This window comes from Artemia franciscana, chromosome 4 (assembly GCF_032884065.1).
Source record: "Artemia franciscana chromosome 4, ASM3288406v1, whole genome shotgun sequence".
Classification (NCBI taxonomy): Eukaryota; Metazoa; Arthropoda; class Branchiopoda; order Anostraca; family Artemiidae; genus Artemia; species Artemia franciscana.
In genome coordinates this window covers 22,726,448-22,742,304 of record NC_088866.1, presented here as the reverse complement: position 1 = coordinate 22,742,304, position 15,857 = coordinate 22,726,448, and the positions used below count along the sequence as shown (strand labels likewise).

Sequence of the window (15,857 nt, the reverse complement as noted above, 5' to 3'; positions counted from 1 at the left end):
TTTTTAACTAAAATCTGGTAGGCATTGATGACCTTATCCAAGTCAAAATCCCGAACCCAATCATCATTGCTATAATTTTCAGTCTTGATATGTTTTGACTCTTGCTGTCCAGGTGGATTTTCATCTAACTGCGCGGTTTTGCGTTCTTTAGCCGCAAGCCTGTTTTCTTGCTGTTCTTGTGATTCCTCGGCACGCTTTCTTTTCTTACTTTCTCTATCAGCCGCAAGCCTGTTTTCTTGCTGTTCTTGTGATTCCTCGGCACGCTTTCTTTTCTTACTTTCTCTATCAGCCGCAAGTTTTTTTGGCATAGACTCTTTGAGCAGCTTCCTCGGCTGTTGCCATTGTAGGTTCTTCAGTCATTTTACAATTAAACATTTTTCCGTCCATGGTCTTCTTACAATTAAAAATTTGTCTTTGAACGATTTTCTTAAATACTTTTAATGACGTCATCGTCATAACAAACATGACGACAACTAACTTCATGACGACATGGCGATATGATGACATGACGTCACTCGACATATAGACAGACAGACAGATAGACAGACAACCTATTTATATATATATATATATATATATATATATATATATATATATATATATATATATATATATATATATATATATATATATATATATAGATTGTTCCAAGTCTTGATCCGTCACGATGTCTACGATTGAAAAGGATAAAGTTCAACTGGCTGCAAAGTCAATTTAGTCCCTTCTTTCGATATTCTTTTGTTATTGTTGCTTTTTCAACGCTGAGGAATAGACTTTGATCATGTGATTACTGATCGTGTTCTTCTTTGAACATAACGTTTTAAAAGCTTCGATAGGCTGACAACTTCAGCGTTTAACCGATAGCAAAGAAATAAAACCAACACTAAATTCGGCGAAGCCGGATAAAGGTTGCCGCAACAATTCACGTTGCTCAGGCAACGTAGGTCTTGACAGTGAAATAAAATAAAAAATATCTCTGGGTATTTTGGTCACATACACAGTAGCGTATTCAGCAGATAAACTAAAGTAATAAAAATAGAACATCGACATTTGCACAAAGAACAAACACTTAGTTACGTACTGTTTAACGCTTTTTTTTCCAGAGAAGTTACTGATGCAACTCTCTTTAAATTCCTACCGTCCGAGCCATTAGGTCTACCTTGATTTTTATGTGAAAGTTCATTATCACGTTAACAAAGGTCATTGGTATTGACATGGGTGCCGTTTGGGGGCAAGGGGGAAGTCCCTCCCAACAACTTGAAAAAAATATCTTACAACTCATGCCCCTTGGCTATCCGGATATGAACCCCTCTTCCCCCCGCCAATAAAAATGCTGGAGATTAGCCCCTGACATTGAAAGAAATGAAATTCACTTTATTTGACTGAAGTAAATTATCATAAATTGATTTTAAGCCAAATTCACCTACATCTTTGTTGAAAGTCAGCTTCTTGAATAAGTATTTTCATATCTCAATTTAAGAATTTCCGTAAGATCAAATTTAAGCTCTTATTGGAAGGTAATCAGTGGACGCTAGCTATTCTATTCTTTATTATATACTAGTTCAATACCTCAGCTACGAGGTCTATTGTTTCAGCATTTACAATCCAACTCTCTAACCATGAGAATAACAATCTCATGTCGATATCAAATTTTGTTGTCAATAAGTTCCTAGGTAACAGAGTGATATCTTCCCCAGGTTTTGATTCAAATAATAAAGCACAGTGAAGGATTCTTGTATTCTTGTTTCACTGTAATTTAATCTGTTAGACACGGTTACTTTAAAATATGAAGGCTGGACTTTATATAATTGGAAAGTTGCGCATTCTAATAGAAAGTAGTACTTTTGGTAAGAGACCGAAAGAGGGAATGATATTCTTGACACTGAACTTTAAACAAATTGGCTGCTGCAACGGCTGAGATTCGAAGCTTTTCGTATCTATTCCATTACCAAACTCTACCAATTGGTTCATCCTGTTTTCTTGTATATTTTTTGGTACTTAAAATACTACTGCTATTACTACTGACAACTCACTGCAGTACCAAGCCGGCTGACACCAACACAACTACGAACGCTCCCGTTCGAACCCGAACTATTTGAAGGATCCCTCCTTACACCCTCCTAGGAAATCCAATTTTCTTTAAATCTGTCCTTACGACCTTCTCTCGCCCCATTTGGAAACTGCCTGCCTTTTATTTGGCCTTAGATGGTTGGCTGACATGGAAAATATTTGGCAATCTGTCATCCTTCAACAGCAGAGCCTGTCTTAGCCACCTTAACCTTTCTCTCACTATAGCCCTAGAAAGCGAGATCGAACCACATTTTTCAAACAGCCTACTATTTAAAATGCGGTCAGTCAGACGGATACTAAAGACAATTCGCTGAAAATGTCTCTGGAAAACATCTAACAAATCCTCTTTTGTCTTTCGGAGCACCCACGCTCCAGAACCACATTTAGAAAATACTTAGCTTCAGCGCTAAAAAAAAAAATAATAATAATAAGTTAATCCTATTTCTTCACTGACGCGTGACTGTACTGTCTGTAGTCCTCAAGGTTGTTTAAAGGATGTTTAAACAAATATATTTAAACGATGGAGAAAAGGAAATTTCTCTTTGGAGCATTTTAAAAGGTAAGTTTTAGGACGAAAAGGGTGATGGGGATCCTGAATGGCTTTTACCTTGAACATAATTGAGGCGCTTAAATTATTTCAGTTTAAGTAACTTTCACACTACGCACATAATTTTCTATACTAACTAATTAATCTAAGTTGAGTTAAGTATAGCCTTTCACATTTCATATTCACAGTCATTACAGTCAAAAACGAAAACGGGGAATGCAGATGGATACTCAAGTCCTTATGATAATGTTATATGATGAAAAAACGGTATAATTGTTTTTTTAGTGAAAGCTTATCAATTTATTTTCAAAATTTATTAATTGCTTTTCTAGAAACCCCATTTTGGCGCTGAAATTTTGAATTTTCCATGTCTTCTTGAGGATTTACTTGTGACTTCTTTTAAAATTAATTTAACAAGCTTTAGATTTTATTTAAGATTTGTTTGACATTTCGAATAGGATTCACTGAAATTGCGAAAACAAACAACTAAAATTTAAATAAAATTGATATTATTGCTATGTAAGTAAATTTAGGCGTCAATTAATATATTTGATCAATATTTCTTACTTTTATTTATATTATGCAATAAAATTATATCCTTGGGTTAGTACTTTTTTCTTACAATGAAACAAAAATCCGAAATAATCTATTCAAAGAATTTGGAAATCTGTGGAGACAACGAAAGCAAATAGAAAAGAGAGTAGGTGGAAATTTTGCTGCTACAAAGGGAGGCGACAGGAATCCAAAATGTTAGTGCCACCAAAAGCTCATTTCAAGAAGAGTTCAAGATGGAGAAGAAATGTATTCAAGAGAACTCTACCCATGGGAACATCAGCTATTTCTTTCTTAGAACAATACAGTATTCCAAAAATTCCTGAATGCCTTGGAAGTATATGTTGATATTTAAAACGGATCAGCTCATTGAGTAAAATAATATTGAAATATAAAATACTATAAAATAAAAATAATGTAAAATTTGAAAATAATAGTAGGCTACCCGCAAGCATTGTTATTCAATATTGTGATAGCCATTCTTAGAGAAAAATTGAATTTTTCTTATAACGTCAAATTAAATCAGAATTCAACACCAGGTGTAATTTTTCAAGCGATTTCCAGGTTAGTTTCACAATGATTTGTGATTTTTTTTTCAAAAATTCGACTGAATTGAAATGTCTATTGAATGGGCTTACTTTCACCAAATATTGAAATTTGTATTCAATTCTAACGTGTCTGTCAAATTTTTTAAAGTCATCCTGGCCAAATACAGCATTTCTTCTTGTGTATTTCTGAACATGTGAATTTCTCATGAACTCAATCCCAAATTAAAGCCTTACTTGCCCAATAGGCATAATCGAGCCCAATCTGGCACCTTTTCTTAAATGTTTTGAAGTCTATTGATCTGATGCAGGATCGTATCCAGGATTTTTGTTAGGGGGAGGGGTCTACACAAAGAAAAACTAATAAAAATGCATCAAAATTTGTTTATATGAAATTTTGTTACGTTTTTACGAGCTGGACAAACATTTTGGAGAGAGGGGCTAAAACTCCCTTCCCCCCTGGATTCGGCCATATTCGGATGATAGAATTCCTCATGTTCAGTTCAGTAATATTATCAGTTTTATCGTGAGTAATAAAATGATTGATTTTTAATGACCAACTCGTTTCAGTGAAAATATTGGATCATTTTGTCTTCTTTTCTTCTAGTGAATCTTATTTGTCTTAAAAAAAGCCGATTAAGGGGTTAAATACCCTTACTACTTTCACTACTAACTACTCAATGAAGCATCAGAGTGCCCAAAGTCAACACAGCTCCGCAAGCTACTTCTTCACCCCAATCTAAGCAAAGCTCCCTTTTTCACCCCTCCCAAGAATTTCTAATTTCCTTTAAATTTTATTTCATTCACCCCATTTGGGAATGATTTTCTTTTCCCCCTGATTAATGGCAAGATGGCACAATCTTAAGCAATTTGTGATATTTCATCTTTAAAACGTCGCCTAACCATTTAACCTTTCTCTCATTATGGCCCTAGAAAGTGGGATTGAACTACATTTTTTACAGCTTATTGTTAGACAGATTGAAGGACGGCTCAGACGGCGTTCATAAAGTTTGTGAAGTTCATAAAGTTGACCAATAGGGAAAGAGTTCCAGAGCAAAACTTTTAAACAGATTTGGAAATGTGGAATCAGAAAACTGAAGTCCTGTGGTGGTGCAGTGGGTTTGACCTTAGCTTGGTAATACGGGACCCAGAGATCGAATCATGCTGCAGCAATGCACTGCAAGGCCGACGCAGGGACCTTAGTAGTCAAGAAGCGTCGTTAATCTGATACAATACAATACAATCAGAAAACTGCAGATACGCTGATTTCTCTAGTCCGAGAAAAGCCTGTCATATACCAGTCTTCTCACTAGCTTCTATGGTTTCATTAGAAAAGAAAAGGACAATAAACCAGCAATAAACCAGATAAATATTTGAATGAATCGTCCTAATTTCTGTGATCTGTTATTGCTGGGACTCAGATGATAAGCCTGTTTTGTCAACAGCAAGTTGAATGTTATGATGATGGCTTGACAACACCTTGACAAGACTAGGAGGAATGGTAGGAAGTCTCTCTTGAGTATGGCAAAGTCTAGTAGACATAAGTGGTTTGGATTTTAGTTTCAATATTTTGCACTAAGTATCTAGGGTGCTATGGGACTGAATTCTTGCCAGGATTTCTGGCACCACTGTCAATTTCACAAGAAAATAGGAAAAACCAGGGAATCTTAATATGCTTGATCCTGAAAACAGAACAAGCCATTATGTCTCATTAAACTATACTCACACCCAAAGCTCCTTATTTCTTCAAGACTTTTTCTCCAAAATATGAAATGCTTCAGAAATTTGAATTGTTTACTGCTCAAAATGCACGTAAAGTACAAGACTCATATGAGCCGTGAAAACTTTACGGAAACACACTTTGAGAACGACCTTACGAACTTTACGAACGCCGTCTGAGCCGTTTTGGGTGGATAGGATATCAAAAACTATCTCTGGGAAACATGCAACACATCCTCCTCTGTCTTTCGAAGTACCCACATTTCAGTATCATACTTGACTACTGTAATTACTGTAACTTCCAGTATTCTAGTCTTGGATCGCAGACTTATTTGTCCAGACTTTTTCCTACTATGAAAATAGACCCTTTGGATTAAATGCTTCACAAAAGTTATTAGTTCTTATTGTGGATTACATAAAAAAAAAACTAGTTTTTTTAACTGAAAGTAAGGAGCGACATTAAAACTTAAAACGAACAGAAATTACTCCGTATATGAAATAGATTGTTCCCTCCGCAATCCCTCGCTCTTTACGCTAAAGCTTTTAATTGTTTTAAAAAGCAGAATTGTGGCAAAGAGTCAAACTTTAGCGTAAAGAGCGAGGGATTGCGGAGGGAACAATCTATTTCATATACGGAGTAATTTCTGTTCGTTTTAAGTTTTAATGTCGCTCCTTACTTTCAGTTAAAAAAACTATTTTTTTTTTATGTAATTTCTGAACGTTTTTGAATTAATGCATGTTTGATTTTGACTCTCCACACGTAAACTATTCAAATGAAATTTGCATATTAATTCCTTTTTTGGCTAAATGGCTTTCTCTTAGTTTTGATCATACGATTTTGAGAAATATGGGATGGGGAAGGAGGCTTAGTTGCCATGCAATTTTTCGGTTACAGAAAAAGGCAACTATTAATTTTAATTTTAACGATTTTTTTTATTAGCAAAAAATATACGTAACTTTAGAATTAACTTACGTAACAAACTTTTATATTCTTTAATTATTATTATGTATATGAGGGGGTTTGTACCCTCATTAATACCTCGTTCTTTACACTAAATCGTAAGTTTTGTCCCAATTCTTTAAGAATGACCCCTGAATCAGAAAGGCCGTAGAATAAATAGTTGAAATTACTAAAAATACTTTAGCATAAAGAGCGAGGTATTTATCTCCTCCTAAATACCTCGCTCTTTATGCTAAAGTATTTTTAGAACCCCTCATATGCGTAATAATCTCTGTTCGTTTTAAGTTTCAATGCTGCTTCTTCCTTTCATTTGTAAAAACGTTTTCATGTTTATTTTTCATTGTTTTCTTATAGTAATGCTAGAGAATCCTGTGCCCTTTTCATTGAATTTCTGTTCCCCCATGACAGATTCCTCCAAGGAAAGATCCTCCAACGTAGCCCCCTCTCCTCAGCCCCACCCCCAAACAAAATAAAATCCCCCTGAAAACGTCTGTACACTTCCCAATAACCATTACTATATGTAAACACTGGTCAAAGTTTGTAACTTGCAGCCCCTCCCCCAGGGATTGTGGGGGAGTAATTCATCCCCAAAGACATAGTTATTATGGTTTTCGACTATGCCGAACAAAATGGCTATCTCAAAATTTTGATCTGTTGACTTTGGGAAAAAAATGAGCGTGGGAGGGGGCCTAGATGCCCTCCAATTTTTTTTGGTCACTTAAAAAGGGCACTAGAACTTTTCCTTTCCGTTAGAATGAGCCCTCTTGCGACATTCTAGGACCACTTGGTCGATACGATGACCCCTGGGGAAAAGAAAAAAAAAAACAAACAAAAAATAAACACGCACCCGTGATTTGTCTTCTGGCAAAAAATACAAAATTCCACATTTTTGTAGATAGGAGTTTGAAACTTCTACAGTAGGGTTCTCTGATACGCTGAATCTTATGGTGTCATTTTTGCTAAGATCCTACGACTTTTAGGGGGTGTTTCCCCCTATTTTCCTAAATAGGGCAAATTTTCTCAGGCTCGTAACTTTTGATGGGTAAGACTAAACTTGATGAAACTTATATATTTAAAATCAGCATTAAAATGCGATTCTTTTGATGTAGCTATTGATATCAAAATTCCATTTTTTAGAGTTTTGGTTACTATTGAGCCGGGTCGCTCCTTACTACAGTTCGTTACCACGAACTGTTTGAAATCAAAATAACCTTCTTTGATTCTGCCCCTTTTTTCCTGAATTCTTCATTCTGCACATTTTATTTCTCTTGTCAAGCTGATTAGCAGGTTCAAGTCTTTTTTTTTCTCCTAGTTGGTACAGTTCTGGTTTCCAATGATACAATTTAGCCCGTTTTAAGCTTATTAGAAATTGAGGTTTAAAGATAAAAAGGATCCAAAGATTTCCGACTGTCCATCTTTAAGTTAATTTCACAATGGTCACAATAAGGCCTGGGTAAGACCTTACAGCTAAAATTTTTGATGTAACGGGAAACATGGATTAATTGGAATAAGGAGTTTTGGGGATAGTGATTAAAAATGATACTTTAGTTATTTTAGTTGCAATATTCATAAAATTTCTTTTCAGAAAACTTGTTACCACCGTTTTCTTCCTTTCTTCGCGGTTTTATATTTTATAGAAAACTCTTTATTCTGTGTAACCTCTTGTTTTTCGTTTGATGGAAAGGAATTAACTTTTTCGTAACTCATTGATCGAATTTCTTGAAAAATATTGCGTGCAGCGCACTATGTATGTTTCGTTTCTTAGTCCATCTTTTCCGTGTTCTAAGGCCACGCTCAATGATTTCAAGTTTGTGGGAAATGGTCACAAACTTGAAGCACGAACAAAAGTCACGAAATCGTAGCTTTGATCTTAAAATTGATTATATTTCAATAAAAAATTTTATTCATTTGAAGAAGAGAGCATAAATCCGTAATATTGTGAAATCAATTTACATGATTTTTATCTTTAAAGAAATGAATTAGAAGCTCAAAATCTAGGCGATCTACCGTAAACTACTCTATACCATACAATCAAAATCTGCATTATCGCTTGTAATTAATATCATGTAATCCATAATCATTATCTGTATATATAATCTTGACCATATAGTCTATAATCTAGATCTATATCAAAGACCTAGACTCTATTTTAGTTTCAAGATTTTGATGTTTAGCACCAAAATAGTTACTAAATTTTTTTGTTTGGCTAAACTATTGAACTTTTAGGCTAACGTACTGATTTTTTCATACTTGGCTAAACTAGCTATTTTTAAAATTTTCTATTCATCTTTTAAATTAAATTCATTCCTGTAATAAAATGTTTTTTGCATAAATCTCGTTTTGTTTGTTAAAATAATTTGTTTATATATATGTTACAGTGAATGTCCAAAATCTGGTTAATGACAATGTTTACCAGTGAATGTCCGAAATTCCTTTTTTTTTCTGCTTGGATTCAATTAGCTTTGCTAGTCAGCTCTTTGAGTCTTACGCAATCTATGATGGTAAAAGTTAAAGTTATGTTAATTTAGGTTAGAGTAGGTTAAGTTAAATTTGGTTATAAATATCAGAAATTGATTAAAAACCTAAGTTATTCTAACCAAGCCTAATATAACATAAACGGTTATTATCAAATCTTGCATTAAACTGATTTTTGAAACAACATCAGAGCTGGTACTAATTTATTTATCTGAATCGAAATTTTTTAATCCACTCCCTTCTTCCCCCTCTATGTGTTAATTATATTCCGGAACAGCTTCTATACACTATCAAGTCAATTATCTGAATCTGTATCATTGTGCCCCTTCCCTCTTTCCACTATATATGCAAGTTAAATTTTAGAACAGCCTTTATGCACTTACCCTATTAATTAGCTGTGTCTGAAATATTGTGTTCCACCTCCTCTTTCTTCCTCTATGTACCAGTTAAATTCCGGGACAGCCTCTACACACTCAGTTTTATTTCCCACCCCTCTGTATGTAAATTAATTTTGGGACAGCCTCAGGACGCTTACATTATTAATTATCCGAATCTCGAGTATTATGTCCGGTCTCTTTTTTTCTCCCTCTACATACCAGTTAAATTTTGGGACGGCCTCTAAACTCTTACCAAGCTATTTACCTGACTCTGAAGTAAATATAGAAATATCCAAAAACTTATTTTAAGGTCCATTTCTTTTGCAGAACAGACCACAAAATGTTGGAATGATACTTCTTTCCTGAAGGATGATACCTCTTTTTCTTGCATTCCAAGATCCTCTCCGTCAGAAGCATACTCACCCATAAACTACCAATCACCATTAGTGAAACAGTCCATAGTCAAGGTCAGTATTCATTCATAATCTATGACATAGCTCCCTTCGGCGAAGTTAAGGAGAAGAATCTCTCAGTTTCATTGGTTAATTTGCTTTCCAGTTTACCCCTCAAGCGTCGCAACCGTTTTCTAGAGAAACTGGAAAGCAAATCAATCTTCAATTATTTTTGTCCAACTATTTAAATAAAAATCCATTGTAAATGTAAGAAACATGCAAAAATAGGAAGTTTTTCTCATTTTAAGGAAGTCCAGATCATTTTCTAGGAAAATTCTAAGCAATATCATAATCCTGACTCTGTAAATGGATAGATCTGAAACTGACGAATGCAAATATGCAAGTATATTGTCCTTTCAGTGCAAGTTGTAGATGTAGGCTTGGTGTGAAATTATGGTTACAGCACGGCCCCTAGTATCTGGAGGCTTAAAATGCGCTTTGAAGTAAGGATGTCTAGTCAGAAAAAATTACATCTTGAAGCTAATTCAGACATGGTAACAAATATTTTAGTTAATTTTAACTGAAAAAGTTTATTTGTGAAATATATTTCTGGGAATTCCAAAAATATGCTGAAACCCCTCAAAAAAGCTCTGGGTGGAAATGAGAATCACATTATTGAAATCACCATGGTCGAACACCCTATTCAAGATAACAAAAACGAGTAAAATCACTTTTTGGCAAGGGAACCCTGATATCTCTTTTTTTCCAGGGTAATCCCGTAGAACCAGTGGCTATAAAATGTTGAAAGAAGGCTCATTTCAAAAAAGAAAAATCTAAATAACAAGTTCTCTTTTTTAAGCCCAAAAAAGATCGCAGTACAGAAAATTGGTGTTTTCTGCTGTTTTATGCCATAAACCATTAGTTTTTAACTGAAGAGGGTCAAAATGGTGGGAAATACAAAACTTGACACAGCTAATCGATTTTGTGTGATCTAAAACCCTAAATAGGACGTTTTGAGCCATTCCCCTCATCTTACAAAAAGGATCTACTGCATGTGGATCACGTTTTACTGTATGAAGTGAATGCTGTGTTGAGTTTTATGTTTGTTTATAAATCTTCAGCTGAAAATAACATGAATGTTCCTGTGATTGGTAAGGTCATTGATCAAGCGTCAGCAGATGACATCAAACGTTTCACTGGGAACGTAAGCCGTAGTTCACAACAATTTTTATCTAAACAGATGAGCAAGTTGCCTTATTACGAACCACTTTTACACCACTAGGTCACATTTCACACCTGTTAAGGTTACATGTAAGGTTTATAGAAGTGTAAACTTTAATTAACAGCTTCTTCTATTTTAACAGGTGAACAAGCTGCCTTATTCTGAACCTCTTTTACGCTACTAGGTCACATTTTGAACCTCTTTTAGATCATATTTCAGATTCACGAAAAACTTTAATTTACTACTTTTTCATATTCTAAGCAGATGAACAAGCTGCCTTAATTTGAACCTCTTTTAAGCTACTAGGTCACATTCTGAACCTCTTTTAGGTAACCTGTCAAATTTACAGCACCTAAATTCCATTTACTTCTTTTCGGTCACACGTTTAGCTTACGAAATATAAATCTTTATTTACTACTTTTCTTTTTCTAAGCAGATAAACAAGCTGCCTTATTTTGGACGTTTTTTACGCTAATTGGTCAAATTTTGAACCTCTTTTATGTTACTTTTTATGGCACTTGGTATTAACCAAGTGACATATAGCAATCGCAAATTCTGTCGGTCTGTCGGTCCCGGTTTTGCTACTTTAGGCACTTCCAGGTAAGCTAGGACGATGAAATTTGGCAGGCGTATCAGAGACCGGACCAGATTAAATTAGAAATAGTCGTTTTTCCGATTTGACCATCTGGGGGGGGGAGTGGGGGGCCCGTTAATTCGGAAAAAACAGAAAAATTGAAGTATTTTTAACTTACGAACGGTTGATCAGATCTTAATGAATTTCGATGTTTGGAAGGATATCGTGTCTCAGAGCTCTTATTTTAAATCCCGACCGGATCTGGTGACATTGAGGGGGAGTTAGGAGGGGAAAACCTAAAATCTTGGAAAACACTTAGAGTGAAGGGATCGGGATGAAACTTGGTGGGAAAAATAAACACAAGTCCTAGATACATGATTGACATAACTGGAACGGATCCGCTCTCTTTGGGATAGTTGGGAGGGGGATTAATTCTGAAAAATTAGAAAAAATGAGGTATTTTTAACTTACGAACGGGTGATTGGATCTCAATGAAATTTGATATTTAGAAGGATATCGTGTCTCAAATCTCTTATTTTAAATCCCGACCGGATCTGGTAACATAGGGGGAGTTTGGGGCGGGGGAATCTAAAATCATGGAAAACGCTTACATTGGAGGGATCGGGATGAAACTTGGTGGAAAAAATAAGCAGAAGTCTTAGATACGTGATTTACATAATTGGAACGGATCCGCTCAATCGGGGGGGGGGGGTTAAGTTTGAAAAATTGAGGTATTTGTAACTTACGAAAGGGTGACCAGATCTTAATGAAATTTGATATTTAGAAGGATCTTGTGCTTTAAAGCTCTAATTTTGAATTCCGACCAGACCCTGTGACAATGGGGGAGTTGGAGGGGGAAATCTTTGAAAGCACTTGGAGTGGAGGAATCGGGATGAAGCTTGGTGGATAAAATAAGCAAATGTCCTTGACGCGTGATTGACGTAACCGTACTGGATTCTCTCTCTTTGGGGGAGTTGGGGGGAGGGGTTCAGTGATTTGGCGATTTTGGTGCTTCTGGACGTGCTAGGACAATGAAAATTGGTAGGCGTGTCAGGGAGCTGCACAAATTGACTTGATAAAGTCGTTTTCCCAGATTCGACCATCTGGGGGGCTAAAGGGAGAGGGAGCAGATAAAGGCACAAAAACAGGATTATTTTCGTTGGAGGGGACCATAAAATATTTCATATTTGGTAATCAAACAATTCGTGGTAACGAACTGTAGTAAGGAGCGACCCGGCTCAATAGTAAACGAAACTCTAAAAAACGGAATTTTGATACTAAAATATACATCAAAAGAATCAGATTTTCATGCTGATTTTAAATATATAAGTTTCATCAAATTTCGTCTTTGTCATCAAAAGTTACGAGCCTGGAAACATTTCCCCTATTTTAGAAAATAGGGGAAAACACCCCCTAAAAGTCACAGAATCGTAACGAAAATCACACCATCGCATTCAGTGTATCAGAGAACCCTATAGCAAAAATTTCAAGCTCCTGTCTAAAAAAATGTGGAATTTCATATTTTTTGCCAGAAGACAAATCACAGGTGCGTGTTTATTTGTTTGTTTTTTTGTTTTTTTTTTTGTTTTTTTTTTCCCCATGGGTCATCGTATCGACCAAGTGGTCCTGGAGTGTCGCAAGAGGGCTCATTCTTACGGAAATGAAAAGTTCTAGTGCCCTTTTTAAGTGATTGAAAAAATTGGAGGGAACCTAGGCCCCCTCCCACGCTAATTTTTTTCCACAAGTCAACAGATTAACATTTTTAGATAGCCATTTTGTTCCGCATAGTCGAAAACCATAATAACTACGTCTTTGGGAATGACTTACTCCCCCACAATCCCTGGAGAAGGGGCTGCAAGTTACAAACTTTGACCAGTGTTTACATATAGTAATGGTTATTGGGAAGTGTACAGACGTTTTCAGGGGGATTTTTTGGTTTGGGGGGTTGGGTTGATGGGAGGGGGCTATGTGGGAGGATCTTTCCTTGGAGGAATATGGCATGGGGGAAGAAAAATTCAATGAAAAGGGCGCAGGATTTTCTAGCATTAATATAAAAAATAACAATGAAAAAATAAACATGAAAACGTTTTTTCAATTGAAAGTAAAGAATAGCATTTAAATTTAAAACGAACAGAGATTATTACGCATATGAGGGGTTCTAAAAATACTTTAGCATAAAGAGCGAGGTATTTAGGAGGAGATAAATACGTCGCCCTTTATGCTAAAGTATTTTTAGTAATTTCAACTATTTATTCTACGGCCTTTTTGATTCATGGGTCATTCTTAAAGAATTGGGACAAAACTTACGATTTAGTGTAAAGAGCGAGGTATTAACGAGGGTAAAAACCCCCTCGTACACATAATAAAATTATAAGAATATAAAAGTTTGTTACGTAAGTTAAATCTTAAGTTACGCATATTTTTTACTAATAAAAACGTTCGTTAAAAATTAAAAGTTCTAGTAGCCTTTTTAAGTAACCGAAAAATTGGAGGGCAGCTAGGGCTCCTTCCCCACCCCTTATTTCTCAAAATCGTCTGATCAAAACTAAGAGAAAGCCATTTAGCCAAAAAAAAAATTAATATACAGATTTCATTTTAATAATTTATGTGCGGAGAGCCAAAATCAAACATGCATTAATTCAAAAACGTTCAGAAATTAAATAAAAAAACTAGTTTTTTTAACTGAAAGTAAGGAACGACATTAAAACTTAAAACGAACAGAAATTACTCCGTATATGAAATGGGTTGTCCCCTCCGCAATCCCTCGCTCTTTACGCTAAAGTTTGACTCTTTGCCACAATTTTGCTTTTTAAAACAATTAAAAGCTTTAGCGTAAAGAGCAAGGGATTGCGGAGGGGACAACCCATTTCATATACGGAGTAATTTCTGTTCGTTTTAAGTTTTAATGTCGCTCCTTACTTTCAGTTAAAAAAACTAGTTTTTTTTTATTTAATTTGAACGAGAAGCGCCAAGAGAATTGGAAAAGTTTGAGTAAAAGTTTAAGGTAAAGTAAAAGGAAAAGTTGTACTGGGGGCTCTCAGGCCTCCCTGTATACAACCTTTAGCCGGCGAAGTTCTATGAAAACTGCATTCTTATGCTTAAATTTTCCAATAAGCCTTACACTCCCTCCCCCCCCCCCCGATTTCTAGCCTGAGTTGTGCAAATGCGGGAAAGTAAATAAAGTACTAAAATTAAAATTTTGTGAAGAATTTTTTTCTAATCAAGGAGACAAAAAACCTGATTGAATCATCCTCTGTAGATTGTGACATTTCAGACTGTTACCTTGAGTTTAGATATACTACTACTACTACTACTAATAACTCACTGCAGCACCAAGCCGCCTGAGGCCAACACAGCTACGCACGCTCCTCCTCCAACCTAATCTATTTAAAGCCTCCCTCTTTACACCCTCCCAGGAAGTTCCCATTTCCTTTAAATCCTTATTTATGACATCCTCCCAACCCAGACAAGGACGACCTGCTTTCCGTGTAGCCCCAGACGGTTGGCCAAAAAGGACAATCTTCGGTAATCTGTCATCCTTCATCCGTAGAACGTGGCCTAGCCATCTCAACCTTTCTTTCATTATAGCCCCAGAAAGCGGGATTGAACCACACTTTTCGTACAACCTACTGTTTGAAATACGGTCAGTCAGCCGGGTGCCCAGAACAATCCGTAGGCAATTTCTCTGGAAAACATCTAGTAAATTTTCATCTGCTTTTCGGAGTGTCCATGCTTCAGAGCCATATTTGACCACTGTCATCACTGTAGCTTCCAATATTCTAATCTTGGTTTGTAGGCTTATCTTTCTATTCTTCCAAACTTTTTTTAACTGTGAAAAAACACCCTGAGCTTTAGCTATTCTACTTTTAACATCTTCACTGCTCCCACCATCTTTACTAATAATACTACCAAGGTAACTGAAGCTCCCAACCTAATCAATCTTTTCGTTACCTAAGGTCACCTGCTCATCTTCACTTATTCCTAACCTTAGTGACTTAGTCTTCTTAACATTAATTTTCAAGCCTATTTTAGCACCCTGAACTCGTAAAACCTCTAAAAATTCATTCATTTTGCTCACACTTTCATCTAATATGCTTAAATCATCAGCATAATCTAAGTCCAGGAGCGTTCTTCCTCCCCATTTGATTCCATGGTCTCCAATTGCCTTTCCTGTGCTCCTTAAGACGAAGTCCATCAAAATGATCCATATAAAGGGGGATAGAACACAACCCTGCTTAACTCCTGATTTAATACAAAACCAGTTGCTAACCTCATTTCCTACCTTAACCGCAGCAGTATTATTCTCGTACATAGCGCAAATCACTTTAATGTATTTTTCTGGTATACCATATAACGATAAGACCTTTGTTAACGCTGTTCTATCAACAGAATCGAAAGCTTGCTCATAATCGATAAAACTAAG

The 15,857-nt window shown here is 35.7% G+C and overlaps 1 protein-coding gene across 1 annotated transcript in view; it reads left to right on the top strand.

Annotated features, from left to right (window-relative positions):
* LOC136026159 (ankyrin-repeat and fibronectin type III domain-containing 1-like) overlaps positions 1-15,857 on the top strand; it is a 254,211-nt gene that overhangs the window by 66,066 nt on the left and 172,288 nt on the right. Inside the window, exon 4 of the mRNA XM_065702463.1 lies at positions 9,574-9,713. Within this exon, the coding sequence (XP_065558535.1) occupies positions 9,574-9,713 (140 nt within the window). The remainder of the gene's footprint in view (positions 1-9,573; positions 9,714-15,857) is intronic.